The 15,064-nt window shown below is 35.5% G+C and overlaps 3 protein-coding genes and 1 long non-coding RNA gene across 5 annotated transcripts; 2 read left to right on the top strand and 2 right to left on the bottom strand.

The window, feature by feature from the left end:
- The first annotated feature begins 849 nt into the window (after positions 1 to 849).
- On the top strand, positions 850 to 1,915 carry LOC111011199 (Stress responsive A/B Barrel Domain-containing protein). The gene is made up of 2 exons (XM_022284887.2): positions 850 to 1,009; positions 1,536 to 1,915. The coding sequence occupies exons 1-2, from the start codon at positions 888 to 890 to the stop codon at positions 1,738 to 1,740; spliced, it is 327 nt and encodes a 108-aa protein (XP_022140579.1). The 5' UTR covers positions 850 to 887; the 3' UTR covers positions 1,741 to 1,915.
- A 339-nt stretch (positions 1,916 to 2,254) lies between these two features.
- On the bottom strand, positions 2,255 to 6,894 carry LOC111011198 (phosphoglycerate/bisphosphoglycerate mutase family protein). 2 transcript variants are annotated; one of them, XM_022284886.2, is made up of 10 exons: positions 6,448 to 6,894; positions 6,035 to 6,140; positions 5,689 to 5,905; positions 5,485 to 5,603; positions 5,050 to 5,145; positions 4,772 to 4,825; positions 4,602 to 4,700; positions 3,725 to 3,832; positions 2,922 to 3,298; positions 2,255 to 2,546 (listed from the first exon to the last, which is right to left on the bottom strand). In XM_022284886.2, exons 1-9 carry the CDS (start codon positions 6,822 to 6,824, stop codon positions 2,924 to 2,926), a joined length of 1,551 nt encoding a protein of 516 aa, XP_022140578.1. In that variant the 5' UTR covers positions 6,825 to 6,894; the 3' UTR covers positions 2,255 to 2,546; positions 2,922 to 2,923. The 2 variants fall into 2 exon arrangements, with proteins under 2 accessions (XP_022140578.1, XP_022140576.1); XM_022284884.2 differs by lacking the exon at positions 2,255 to 2,546 and having other exon boundaries at positions 2,750 to 3,298.
- A 1,542-nt stretch (positions 6,895 to 8,436) lies between these two features.
- Positions 8,437 to 10,270, top strand: LOC111011035 (arogenate dehydratase 3). The gene has a single exon (XM_022284647.2). It carries the CDS (start codon positions 8,620 to 8,622, stop codon positions 9,874 to 9,876), a length of 1,257 nt encoding a protein of 418 aa, XP_022140339.2. The 5' UTR covers positions 8,437 to 8,619; the 3' UTR covers positions 9,877 to 10,270.
- A 1,440-nt stretch (positions 10,271 to 11,710) lies between these two features.
- Positions 11,711 to 12,706, bottom strand: LOC148212641 (uncharacterized). The gene is made up of 2 exons (XR_015789427.1): positions 12,377 to 12,706; positions 11,711 to 12,225 (listed from the first exon to the last, which is right to left on the bottom strand). It is a non-coding gene; the product is annotated as an uncharacterized LOC148212641 (long non-coding RNA).
- Positions 12,707 to 15,064: the final 2,358 nt, after the last annotated feature.

A 15,064-nucleotide genomic window follows, 5' to 3' on the forward strand; every position in this document is an offset into this window, starting at 1 on the left:
GGACAAAAAGGATGTGCTCACATGGTAGTGACAGAGAGAAAAAGTAAGGAAAATTTTGTGCCATGTGAATGTGAATCAAGAAGCAGACCTCTCAAATTCCAAAAAAGCAATAAAATCTTTCCACTCAATACCAACCTATTCATGTGCAAAACCACAGCTACCACCACACAATGCCTCCAAATAACTCTTGGCCTGTTACCTACATTGGATCCACGCTCCTAGTCTTGACCTCCCATTGAGAGAATGAGTTTAAACCCCACGATGGACACCTACCTTAAAAATTAATTCTATGTGTTTTTCGACACCAAATGTTGTAGGGCCAAGACTACTCCATGAAATTAGTTGAGTTACACGTAAACTACCCCACACATTTTCGGATATAAAAAAAATAAATTAATAAAGTAGGAATGAGTAGAGGCACATGTTATGGCTAATCTTGTTGTCTAAACAGTACGGTGACTCAATTGCTACATTGGTAGTCATGTGATTTTCCTCTAAGAGTTGTTTCATTTCAACCATGGACAATCATAACGGACAGATAGGCTGGGCGGATATATATGATGCCCAAAAATCAATTTCAACCAAAAAAAGAAATATATTATCGTAAAAAAATGGATCCAAACAAGTGGAGGTGGAAGTAGTGGGGTCTAAATCTTATCTGAAGATGTACCTTTTCAGATATCGAGCAAGAGATGCTGTCGAGGAAGATAGGGAACAACAATTCTTTTATAGTATTTGAGTCAGCAGAGAAAATAAATGACACGTGAGCTGTGTCGGTGCACAGAGACAGTGACATCCAATCTAATGTATGAGTCTGAGTTTGATCATGTGGATTTCCTTTGTTATATAAAGAGGGAGGGGCCTCTGAGTTCAAGGGTGGAGCAGCCATGGGTGGAGAGTTCAAGCACTTGGTGCTCGTCAAGTTTAAGGAAGGAGCGGCGGTGGACGGGATTCTCAAGGGCATGGAGAACCTCGTCTCTGAGATCGAAGCTGTCAAATCCTTTGAATGGTAACCCTCGCCACCATTGTTAAAGATTGGAATCTCCGGAACTCTTAGGGAAAAGTTCACTTTTTTATCCGATCATTCCCTTTTGACCCAACCTTAACAACTTAAATCAATTACTTATTTTCTAAAAATAAGTTGTTACTAGCAATGGGTAGTCTTGTGATTTGGTGGCTATGGATTTTTTTGGTAGTTTTTGGATACTATGTTGCTGGTTTGAAGGTCTTTTTTCAGGCATATTGGAGGGATAAAATCTTACCTTTTATAGCGGGAGCAAATAGATTAGAAATAGAACTTCAAATTCTTAACTGCTTTGTATAATTTTTTTTAATCTAAAACGAATAGAGGGAGGAACAAGTGTCCCATCAATGGCCCATTTATTAATTGGTTTAGAAAGAATTTTCTGGTTTAATTTTGGAGATCTACCCAAGTTTAGGGTCAAATTTAATTTAGTGGGTAATAATGATTTTATTTGCCTACAATTTTATAAAGAAAGGCAAGAAGAAAGCTGAATTCTTAAAGGTGTAAACAGGGGGCAGGATATGGAGGGGCCAGAGATGCTTACACAGGGATTCACGCATGCCTTCTTGATGACATTCGAGAACAAGGAAGCTCATGCTGCGTTTGTGGGGCATCCCAAGCATATTGAATTCTCTGCAACTTTTTCGGCAGCCATTGACAAGATTGTGCTGCTTGATTTCCCAGCTATTGTTGCCAAGCCACCTCCACCAGCTTGAAATATTAATGCCTCTTTGTGTTGGACATCTAAAAGTTAAAACCACCCGTTGATGAAATGAGTATTTTTATAATGCTACTGCTGTTAGTTTTCCCACAAAAGTGATCCATGTCTTTTGTTTCTGTAATTAGAATTTGCTGAATTGGGAATGGGATAGATGTGTACCGTTGGATCAATGATTTGTGATATGAATCCGGATCCGCTGCACATCACGAGCAGAGATGTCGATCTCTTCCCACCGATGAACTTGAAGCCATCATTTTCCTGTTTAAAAAAAAATCACAGCCATCTTCAGCATGTAAAATTATCGAACTTGATAAAACCGACACGTCGTACTCATATCATAGTCTTCACCAATCAGCTTGTCCAGGGAAATTGCTAGCATATGCTGGGCTTAACAATTTATAGCCTTGTTAGAAGCTAGCCCAATTAGATGCAAATGCCAAAGAAACCTGTGGTCCAAGAAGACAGCCCAACTAGATACAAAATTATTAGAAGAAAAAATCGATGGCCCATTTTCCACAATTTCTGATGTTTATAATAATTGGTCGAAAACCTACAGCCCAAGTACAATTCAAATAAAAATATCATATACAATTGTAACTGACAAACTAATAAAACAACAAACTTTATTACTGACCATACATTCTCTCCTTTTATTCAACGCCTTTTTGTGAAAAGTTCCTCTCTCAAACCATAGATTTCCTTGCATTGACATTTTCAATTTTCAACCATCAATATGCTCCAGAGATGTACAGGCGAGTTCTACAGAAGCTTGAGTTCCTTAAGGTGTTTTCTGTCAATCACCTACATCAAGTTTGTTCTTCAAATGTAATTTTTCTTTTTACTGTTATATGGAAAAATAATATGTATATAATTATTTCCATCAGTGTAATTAGGACTTCGCTCTATAATGATTATTTAAAATTAAACTTCTTCGCCAACATAGAGACATAACATTTCAACAAAAAAAAAAAAAAACATAACAGGATTACAAGAAGACAAGATCGTTATAAAACAACTTTTAGTTTCTAGAAAGAAACCAGGATATTGATGCATTCAAAATGAAGCACAAGAATGACAGCCTTGTGTCTTATATCTGTTTTCTTTTCTTTGAATTAAAGAGTATTTTATCATACTGTACAAGTGAATTGTAAATTTCAAGAGTAAAACTGCATTTACCGTTAAAATTCTTCATCATCCACAGTTGGTCTAGTAATAGGAATTGACCATCTCCCCAGATGAGCAGTGTAATTTATGCATCGGACAACACCTCGGCCACTTGGCCCATCAGGGAAGTCAAGCACACTAATGCTTCCAGCATCCAGATGGAATGATCCAATCCAGTCTTTTGTGAGATTTAGGCACTGCCCCACCAATCCTAGAAGAACGGCAGGATGACCAACCACTACAGCAATCTTTTCCAGCTCATTTTCATCAGCCATCTCACTCAAAAGAAACTTCCAGGCTTCACCACTCTGATTCCACACTGCTGTAATCAACCCATCGTCCAAATTGTTTAACCAACCAGGTTCAAAGACATTGGTGTTAGCCACATCCTGTGGAATAAAAAGGAGAGATGTTAGAATGGAAAATTCAAGTATTGGATCAAATAGTAAAGTTATAAGTTTGATGCTTCGTCTATGACCCCTGCAGTAAACCAATATAAACTCTTTTGTCACAGATATTAATCCAATTCTTAAGTTAAAACCCCCCTACTCGGGTAAAATCCAAACAAGATAAATGAAACTTGAAGAAAGGCTTTTTCAAATTTGTCTAAATAAGCAACTTTTTCATCAACCTAGTTATGGCATGGATAACAAGGATATTGTCTATCTAAGCATAGGTAAGTGGATAAGGCATTTATTAGCATCCCTAAGGTCAATGGTTTGATTGCCCACCCCACAATTAATCAACTCAAAAAGGAAATAAAAAACCTTAAAGATATTACTTCGAATCTAATATTCCATGGCCAGACATCTTACCTGCTTGAAATGATCGGGAATATTTTCTATATCAAGTTTATTCGTCTGCTTCATCTCCACATAGCGGGGCACGCAATCAGCACCCAAGCAATCTGCGGCTTCTTGAACCTACAACAAATCAGCCGTGTCTATTAAAAATGACTTTTTACCATCTCAAGAGAATTTAGAGTTTCAATGTTTTTCAACTTGTCCAATCTTTTTGACATAGGTATGCATAAGCTAGCTAGATCAAGATAGGTAGAATAAAATCAGTCGATGGTAATTAGTCTACCCTTGCTTTATCCCATGATGCTCATTCTATGCAAGAGTTTCATGCTTTTAAATTCTTAGGTGATAAGACAAACTAACCAAGATTTCAAAAAAAAACTCAAGAATTCTTGGGATAGAATAGGCCAAGAAGAAGAGCATATGAAGAGTATGGTGGCACATTAATTTATAAAAGATTACTCCGGGATTTTACTATGGTACCCCTAATGTCTTCAGCTTAATCCAACAAAAATATTCTTAAAGGATATCCTGTTGAACTGTGAGGATACAACTTAACTCCATTTCAATATAAAATATAGAATGCTTTTCTGGAAAACACAAGATGCCTAGAAGGGCATAAGAAGAATAGGTTGCTGTAATCATACAGGACTGGAACGAACAATGGCTTCAACCCAAATGAGCATAATCTTTTTCCATCAATCTGTTCCTATATTCTGTCTAAAAGGTCTTGCAGCGTCTATTCGGATTACTAATTAATGTTAAATACTTCATAGTTTCTGATGTGGCATTATTTTCACACTATCTAGAACAGGGAAAATGAAGAGAGGAAAAAAAGAGAGCATTGGTAAATCGTGGTGATTCAGGAACTATGAAGATAACGTAATCATACCCTGGAGATTGCAGCAGCCGTCTCTACACAAGTTTTCTTGGGACTGCTAATTACAGTGCTCACTTTCAGATCAAGAAGTAGCTCTGCAACTTTCTGGGACTGTCGTGAAGCCAGAAAATACAATTATATGAATTCCAAACCTATCAAGTGAAAGGTTACGGATTCTCTACCTGTATAGTCCCGAGAATGTTCATTGGTTTATCCTCCAGGAAGGAAGAACTGGCCTGCAAGGTTATGACAGCTAATTCAGAAAGATAAAGTTCAAAATTATATTTCAAATTTTCTGTTCACAAGTTGGCAATTCAAAGCCGCACAAGTTCCTGAGTTCATGTTCCATCAGTTACTTCCAAACATTCTGGATTAGAAATGCTATATAGTGAAACTACACTTGGCAAGCACAAACTATAAGATGAAAGCTGAAAACACGATGCGTCGATTAGTACCATACCTCATTATTCTCTGAAACTCCATGGCAAACAAGTATGATTCTTTTTGCTGTTTTTCTCCCTGCAGAACTACCAGAAGCAATAGGCGAGTTTGGGGTCTGCATCATTGAAGAGACCATAGCCTATTAAATAAGCTAACATTTTGTTGAATTTATCACCATGAAAGCAGAGAGCAGCTATTGCATGGTGAAGGTGTTTCTAGAAAGGCATGAATAAATATTGTCCGATAGAAGTTGATAACAAAATTAAGCAACTTGAACTCGGTTAATATAGTTGGAAGTAGAGAATGCCGCACAAGAGCAAATATAAATTAGTCTACAAAACATTATTGGCCTAGAAAAAACTTATTGAGTCAAAAAGATAGCAAGAAAAATTATGCAAACGAATGGGGGGGAGGTACAAAATTTTTCCATTCTTGAAATAAACAATTCGCAAACCTGATTTAAACGGTTTAAACAAATAATTGGAGAGCCACCCTCAGCTTGGGCACTGAAATCAAGAACGCTGACACCACAGTTGCTCTGAAGTAAAACCCTGAAGTACTCTGCTCCTAGTCCTAAGTATGTAAGTAACGGTTACGGTGCTACGCCAAGCCATTCGTGCAAAAATAAATAATAACTTTAAAACAGACGATATAATACCCATAGCTGTAGCAACGAGAGCCTGATTGACAGCATTGTGAGCAACCACTAGGACAGACCTGCTCTCGTGGGCTAAAATTTTATTCCAACTATTTCGAGCACGAGCCCACAACTCCCTTACTGGATAGTGGCCATCAATTTGAAAATTTGCAGCATCTACCTGCCATTGACGATAAGCGGCACCAAACTTTTCCTTCCCTTCGAATTTGAGAAGACCCTAAGTGCACCCAACCACAGCAATCATAACACGAATGAGGGAAATATCAATTTTAAACTAACGAATTCGGGCAGGTAAAAATGGAAAACCTCCCTTTCAAAGAGGAGAAGGTTATGATGCGGAGATTACTTGAAACGAATACAAATCTATTTCCCTTAGTTCAGAATCCGTAATTATCGCCTCCTCGCGATCTCCCCATATGATTTCAGCAGTCCTCTTTGATCGTATTAAGGGACTGGAAGCACAAATAATCTCAGTCAAACAAAACTAAGAGTGAAAACTACAGGATTTGATTTGTTCCTTCGTGAAAAATATGCATTGCGTGCGTAATCAACTGCACGTCTTCATTGTCGATAAATTCCATGTCTAAACAATGCCAATTTTAAGTTAATGAACAAATATTAGGTAAATTCATGCAACAAACGCAGACAGGTACTGAACTATTAGCAAACGTCGTACGATATGCGGAAATTAAAACAAATTTTGTTAATATACGCCACTGCATCATTATGAAGTGACGCGAAATTATAAGGATAGGATACCTGCTGAAGCAGACATCGAATGCATCATCGATTAGCATTTGGCGGGAGGTCTCTGCCTGAGCCTCGCCTTTCTTAGTAAGAACAGAGAAATTGGAGCTTCCTTGAATTCTACCTTCCGCATTCCACGTGCTCTGCCCATGCCTCACCAAAACCACTCTCTTCGCAGTCTTAATCGGAGGCAACGGAATCGAAGCGTATAGCTCCGAGCTCAGCTCCTTCCGTTCAGATGACGACTCGGAAAACTTCTCGACCTCCTGAAGACTGGAAGATGATCGAACAGTGAATGAACTCGCCGGAATTCTCGCCGGAAAGAAGCCGGAGCTTTTCGGGAGAAAGAGGAGATGCGAGTAGTGAACTATAGGGGTAAGAGAGAACATTGAGGACCTTTCTATTTGTGTTTCCGCTTTCTGAGCGGTGTAATTTCGCGCTACTCCTTTTTTTTATTATTTTATTATTTCTTTTTTTGGTTCAATAATTTCAAATATTTTGTATGGCTGTGAAGATATTACTATCCAATCCACAATCTCTTAAATCTAAATTTAATCTGAAAAATAAATAGATTATATAATATAAAGTCTGCATGGTTTTTATTTTATATAAAAATATAAATACTTTTTTTTAATTATATGAATACAGAATACTCATTTAGTCCTTTTTATTGTGAAAAAACTTCAATTTATTTATATACACAGCTTATTATATATATATATATATATATATATATACATATATATATAATGTAAATATTTCGTTATTACTCATAATTTAAAAGTTGTAACATAGTTAATCAGGCATCGTTGATTTTTTAAACATAATCTTCCATTTTATTTGTTGTTTTATACAAATTAAAATTCATCATTTATATATATATATACATATATATATATATATATATTATATTATATGGTATGACTTGAATTCTCTCGTAGGATTAGAAATTTTTTTAGTACAACAAATGTGGATATGAAGAATCGAACCTCCAATTTTAAGGCATCGTTGAGCTATACGTGGATTTGAATGTTGTTAATTAAATTATTATTCTCGTAGGTTAAATTTATTCAATAAGATTGAGATTTTAGTTTAAAATATATTTTTGTTGACCAAGTTGTAATAAAATCACATTTTAATTCAATTATTTAGATGTATCATCCATCCACCCATGAGACGAAAAAATCTACAACTTCACACCATTAACCTATAATTAATAGTTGTCGTTAAGAATATATTCAAACTAGATTTTCATAGGTATATTAATAATGTATAATTTCATATGTTTCACGATATCAATTTTTTAAACATTTACTGATTTGATTGAAAGAAGGAGATAATATGTTAATAATAAAATTACATATTTAGCCGAGAAAGATAAATTAGAGGATTGGTAGATTTCTTGGTGCTATCATTATTTTTGCTGTCACCAATATCCAATAGGCTGCAGGAATTTACTTTGGCCGTCACTAAGATTTTGATGTGTTTTTTCCTTGAAAGAAAACAGTTTATCTTCTCTCTTTTCCTGCAATTACTGCTTTGTCTATCAAAATTTTATCGGTGGTTTGCAGAGATTTTCTAAAGTGAAAAGTAAATGTCAATTTGATAATTATCTTTCTTTTAATTTTGTGTTTTAAAAAAATTATACCTGACGTTTTACAATCTTATTAATAAGTACCTTATCTCATTTGAATTTCTAATCAATGGTGGATGGTAAGTGAATATTTTTTTTTATTCTTTTATTTTTTGAGCAACATCTTCATATATTATAGTCAGTGCAAAGATATCAATAATAAATTATTTATATAGTGAACAGTTTTCTATTACTCAAATTTTTTTATAGGATTAGAACTCATGATCTTTTGATCAGAAATAGGTGTCTCGATTTGACATCATTTTGTGTTATGTTGTTTAAAATAATTTATGTTTAATTTTAATATATTAAGAGAGAGAGAGGGAGGGGTAGGTATGAGAATGACAAAAGCGCCAATAAGAACCCAAGAAAAGAACAGATTCCTTTCAAGACAGTAAAGCTTAGTTCAAGAAATAACCATTTTCCAACCATTTGCTTGTGGTATATAAACCCAACCGCCCTTTCTTTTGATTTCTAAGCTTGAGGTTCCATTTTCCAAGTGAACGCCAAGCTCAGCATTCTTATTCTTCTTCTCTTTTCTTTCATTAACGATGCACGCTCTTAGCCCTTCTTCTCCGGCGCCGATCTTCCACTCCTCCCTCCGCCGCCGTTCCTTCCCCGTCCAATGTGCCTATCGACCTGAATCTTTCAGTGTCCAAAACGGCGTTGCTCTTACCCGAGCCGATTGGCAGAGCTCCTGCGCCGTTCTCGCCAGCAACGTCCAGTCTCAGCAGCAATCTGCCGGCGGAGGTGGAGCCCATGTAGCGACGGTCAACGGCCATGAGACGGATGTTGAGCACCTTAATCTGGTTCCGATTGCGAATATTGTCGATTCATTCAATATAACCAAGCCGCAACCTAAGCCGCTTAGCATTACGGACTTCTCTCCGGCTCCTATGCACGGCGCCAAGCTTCGTGTGGCGTACCAAGGCGTTCCTGGAGCGTACTCTGAAGCTGCCGCCGGTAAGGCGTATCCTAACTGCGAGGCTATTCCTTGCGACCAATTCGAGGTGGCTTTTCAAGCGGTGGAGTTGTGGATCGCCGATCGAGCGGTTCTTCCGGTTGAAAACTCTCTCGGCGGTTCGATCCATAGAAATTACGATCTCCTGCTCCGCCATCGGCTGCACATCGTCGGCGAGGTTCAATTTCCGGTCCACCACTGCCTCTTGGCCCTTCCAGGAGTCCGAAAGGAATATCTGAACCGAGTAATTTCGCATCCCCAAGCCCTGGCACAATGCGAGCTCATCTTGACGAAATTAGGCCTCAACGTCACTCGCGAGGCCGTCGACGATACCGCCGGCGCGGCGGAGTACATCGCGGCGAACAATCTTCTAGATACAGCGGCAATTGCGAGCGCACGCGCCGCCGAACTGTACGGCCTTCAGGTCCTAGCGGACGGAATCCAAGACGATTCAAGCAACGTTACCCGATTCGTCATGCTAGCCCGGGATCCGATCATTCCCCGAACAGATCGGCCGTTCAAGACCAGCATCGTGTTCGCTCACGACAAAGGAACTTCTGCTCTGTTCAAGGTATTGTCCGCTTTCGCCTTCCGAAACATCAACCTGACGAAGATCGAATCCAGGCCGCACAGAAACTCCCCCATCCGCCTCGTCGACGACGCGAACGTCGGGACGGCGAAGCACTTCGAGTACATGTTCTACGTCGATTTCGAGGCGTCCATGGCTGAAACTAGGGCACAAAACGCACTAGCAGAAGTCCAGGAATTCACATCCTTCTTGCGAGTTTTGGGCAGCTATCCAATGGACATGACTCCTTGGTCCCCCTCCGGCGCCAATTCCGATTAGCCGAATCATATTCCGTCGATTATTATCTCTTTAATCAAATTTCAATTTTCAAGTTTGCACGTAGAAGAACGGCCGGGGAGAAGAAACCGATCCCCAAAATCAGCCTCCTGTTATGTTTTCCTTTTTTTATTTTTTTCGCTTTCGAAGCGAGCCATCTTAGAGATGGTCAAAACGACGTCGTCATGGTGGTGGTAGTGTTAGGTAGGGCAAGCGGCGACGGTGGTGGCGGGGAGGTTGGTGAATTGTAACAAGTCTATATAATATTATATCTAATGTATGTATACTTTTTGTATTTGATTGAGTAGAGTTGGGAATGTTTGTATAGAAAAATGTGAAAAACGTGAATAACGGTTGGAATGAATAGCTTCCCTGAATTGAGTGGCTGTTTCCTAGAGATTCGTGGTTGGACCGGACTACTATTTTGTTTGGATTGATTTTTGTCAAGCCTGTTTCAATTTTGAGATTGAAATAGGGCGTTTTTGTAGTTGGGTTAGTTGGGAACATTTAGGACTTCTTAAAAGTTGGATTTTTTAACCCTAACTTTCAATTAATTTCTTGGGCTTTAAAGGTGTGTGTCGGTTAGTTTTCCACCCTCTCTTACATTTTGATCGATAATACAGAGTGTTTAAGTTAGTAAAAGCTATTATGGATCACTATTATTATTAACTTTGAATTGATTGATTTAAATTTTAATATTGTTAAATGTGACTTATAAAAAGAAATTGAGTTTACTCTCCACTCTAGTTTATTATCTTTATATACTTTCTCTTGGAAAAATCCTCTAAACTATTATTTAACCTAAATTAATTGTTATATTTATCAAATTCCCATCACATTTGTGTCATTTGATCAAATTAAAGAAATATAATTCTAATATTCTCCCTAAAATCAGAGAGTGCTTCTCATTAATTGTCAAAGAATATTACAAGAGTATTTAAAGACTACATTTAAACAGACTAACTGCTAAATAACTAATTCTTAACGTATCAAAAGTTATTAAAACAATAATAGGTAATAATAATAAATCTTAATTCAAATGAATTAATATATTCATTTATATTTATTGAGCTTATTCCAATAATTTGTAGTTCCAGGAGATAGTTCAAAGAACAATAATTTTTTCTCTTTCTTTCAAATAAGCTAACTTCTCCGAGATATTGTATATTCATTATTTTTCCTTTTCAAAATTAAGTAATTTTATATTCGTATTTATAGAATATTCTTTAGCATCTTAAAAAATACCTATGAACACACTTAAAATAAAATTTAAAAAAAAATCCCCGAATATCATTAAAATTTCAAGTTGCCGGACTTAAAAAAAACTATATGCTGCATTCTCTTTCTTTTTTTATTATTTTCTTTTTTTATTTAAATGGAAAATAAAAAACGTCACGTCATAAACTTTTTGGGAATTAAATGACGGGTTTAAGTTTTAGCGAGTAATAATTAATTTTAATTGGTGGAGATTTTTGTTGTAGGCTGTTATGCAGGTGACCCGTTCTTACTGTTATTGCCAGCTTTTTTTTTTTCTTTTTTTCTTTTTAAACCAAACTAACCATTGAAATTTCCAATCCAACCTTGGCCCTTTTTTTTGGTCCTCCCCCACTTATTTTTGGATTTATTTTGTTTTCAAAGTCAATATTGTTTTATTTTATTTGTCTACATTAATCATTAAATATGAAGAATATATATTTATTTACTTTATCTAATATTCTTTATTGACTTGCTCTCTTTTTCCACCCAGCTTGATACCATTGACATCTTAAATAAATAGGTTAAAAAATACATTTGGTCCCTGAATTTTGAATAAAGTAACGATTTAGTCCCTAAACTTTCAAAAGTAACAATTTAGTCCCTGTACATTTAAATTTGTTACATTTTAGTCCCTGCCGTTAAAATTTTGGTTAGATTTAACGGAAGTGTGACGTGGATGTACATGTGTGCAAATTAAATGGACAACTATGCAGTCGGTTGGTTCAGTCTCATATCAGTTCGATTCAAATTTGAACCGGTTTAGAACTACAAATGTTATCAAATGAAAATGTCTTCCTTTTCATCTCTCTTCCTCCTCCTTCCTCTGCTTCTCATTTGGTTCTTGTTTTTCACCTCCTTCCACAGTGGGCGGCGGCGGTTGCTCATCTTCGGTGGTTTTAACTTTATTCTCTGGCGGTATTTTTGCAACTTCCGACAGCGAAAGTTCCTCGTTCTTCTCTTCGTTTTGTGCTTCATCACAATCTTGCGAGGTCTGCCCCTCTTTCTGTGCTGTACCGATTCGGTGCCGCGATGATTGGATTTAAAAGTGGAGGTTTTCACTATCGCCACTGCAATCTCCTTCGTCTTCTGGATCTTCTTCTTTCGAGAAAATCAAGACAAAAATTAAAGAAAACTCACAAAATCGAGAGAATCTTCAATCAAACCATCTTTGTGGGTCAATTGAGAAGAAGAGGGATTGAAAGGGAAAAAAATAAAAGAAGGGAAGAGGATAGGAGTGACAACCCACCATTATGAAATGAGAGGGGGAAGGGAAGGGTTATGTTGTTATCCAATGGGAGAATTAGAACGACTGCTTATTTGTTATTTATCTTTTATCTAAACCACCCCAGTCGACAGGGGTGAGGTTGACGCCAGCGACAAACTTCTGTATCATGGCGGCGGAGAGGAGGAAGAGAGGGAGAAGGGGGCTTCAGGGTGCCGAAGATAGTGCCGGAGAATATGCTCAGAAGAAGTCATGAAAGAGAGGACATTTTTCATTTTATATATATATTTTTTTTAAGTTCTAAACTGGTCCAAATTTGAACCGTTTTGGGATTGAACCAACCAACTATACAATTGTCCATTTAATTTGTACACATGTACAGCCACGTCACACTTCCGTTAAATCTAACCATAATTTTAACGGCAAGGACTAAAATGTAACTAATTTCAAAGTACAGGGATTAAATTGTTACTTTTGGAAATGCAGAGACTAAATCGTTACTTTAATCAAAGTTCAGGGACCAAATGTGTTTTTTAACCTAAATAAATATTTTAAATGGTCTATTTATTTATTGCTCGTAATAAACTTAAAAACTATTTGATTGACAACTTATTATTATTAAAAACTGTTATTAACAGATTGTAATTTACGAGTTATCTTATCGACAACAAACAAAATAAAAACAATCACATTTAGAAAATGCACTTTTAAATAACAATTTTCATATATATATATATATATTTTTCAATACAACAAATACGTAGTGAAGAATTAAATCATTCACTTTAATAAATGTAAGAGATTATATTCACTTAACCATAATTAATGTTGAGAATCCATATAAATGAATTAATTTTATCAAACTAATCAGTTTAAACTCTTGGGTTAAGTGGTGATTTATTAATCCTTAACATGATCACAGTAGAACGTCCTTCCATTATTCACAAGCGAGGGGGAGTGTTGACTCTTATCCAATCTCTTAAATTTTGAAAGTTTTTATCAAGTTATTGGAATGGAATGAATTTGAATCAAATTAATCAGAATAAAAATGTTAATTTTTTTGAGGTGTTTATCCTAAACTTTTTGGAATCAAAATCAGAATTCTTTTGATGTTAATTAAAATTATTTAGAATCAAAGTCGAAATCAGATATATAACCATTACTAGTATACATCTTTTTTCTTTTTAACTAATTACAAATAGCTCTAATATTTATTTGATTACAATTATAATAAATTTTAATTAAAATGGAATTAAATTTGTAATTAAAATGAAATTATTTAATGGTCAGTAGGGAGAGAAAAGGAGATGGTGTGGATAGGTGAGAGAGAGGGGAGGGGGTAGGTGTGTGACGTGCACGTGATTTGAGCAAATTTGTGTGGTAGGTGAAGAGGTAACGTGGAGATTGGCGAGTCGTCAGCTAAACCTAAACGACGACGTAGCCCCCTCTACTTTCTACTAATCTCTATTTGTGGGACTTATTTTATTTTTTAATATTGTAAAAACAATTAATTATATTAAATATAATCATTTCGATATTATATTTTTTTAATATAAGGTCGTCTTTTGGAACTACCTTGCTTAAGCATCAAATACGACATTTTATTTTTTATTGGTAAAAAACTTATTTATTATTATTATTATTTTTTGAGTAGGTAAAAAACTTAATTATTTAAATGATTTGTATTTTTTATGTCAGCTACGCACGACTTTGTCCAACTAATTGAAGACCTCGTCTAAGTAGCCAACCTTGCTTAGACATGGCAAGATCATCTCTTGACGGAGTTTTTGACAAAGAAACTTTTGTCCAAATTGATTTTTTTTCCCTAAACTAAATCTAGTTCCAAACATTTATGAAGATTTATTTTTAAATTATCTCAAATTCGGTTGGCCATAATTGAAATTTATGAGAAGTTTGGCTATTTTTCCATAATTTAATTATTAGTTAAATTTAAATGTAATTAATTCATTATTTAAATAATTAATGATATTTAGTTTGTTTTAGTTAGTTAATTGAAAAATTAATTAAAAAAATGGGTGAGTGTTGTCACTTAAATCAAATTAACTAATCTTCTTCGAATTTTGTGGCGAAGGCATCTCTCTAAAAAGAGACAAGTGTCTTAACTCATGGTTAAGGTTACCGAATATTAAATAAATAGTAAGAAAAAAAATCTCTTTCCTTTCCAGGCCACAACATTAGTAACCAATATCATATCCATCCAACCATCACAAAGCAATGTTTTCTTTCAACTAAATCAAATTTAATCATTAAATTGTATTAACAATTACATACAATTTTAACTTTTTGTGATTTCACAGGTTAGAAACTTATTATACACAATTTAATAACTTATTTTCTTCTCATCTACCACATGAACATATATCAACTAAAAAACATCATTTATCGTGAATTAGATGTAAAATTATTTTGTGATATCCGAAGAAACAATAAATTATACAGACTAAATTAAAACTCTGTAATTACGGCAATAAAATTGGAATTAAAAACCGCATGAGTTGATTTTTTTGAGCACAACAGATATGGGGTAGTAATTTGTACTTTCAATCTCACAAGTACGAGTATATACCAATTTTACCTCATGTGGGCCACATGGGTCAAATTGGTAATTGAATATTTGTAACATTTAAATTAATCTATATTTAAATTTAATAAATCGAGAGAAAGAGAGAGAGGGTAGGTGTGAGACTGACC

The sequence above is a fragment of the Momordica charantia genome (genome assembly GCF_013281855.1).
Source record: "Momordica charantia cultivar OHB3-1 chromosome 2 unlocalized genomic scaffold, Mcharantia_2.0 BLBB01000002.1, whole genome shotgun sequence".
Lineage (NCBI taxonomy): Eukaryota > Viridiplantae > Streptophyta > Magnoliopsida > Cucurbitales > Cucurbitaceae > Momordica > Momordica charantia.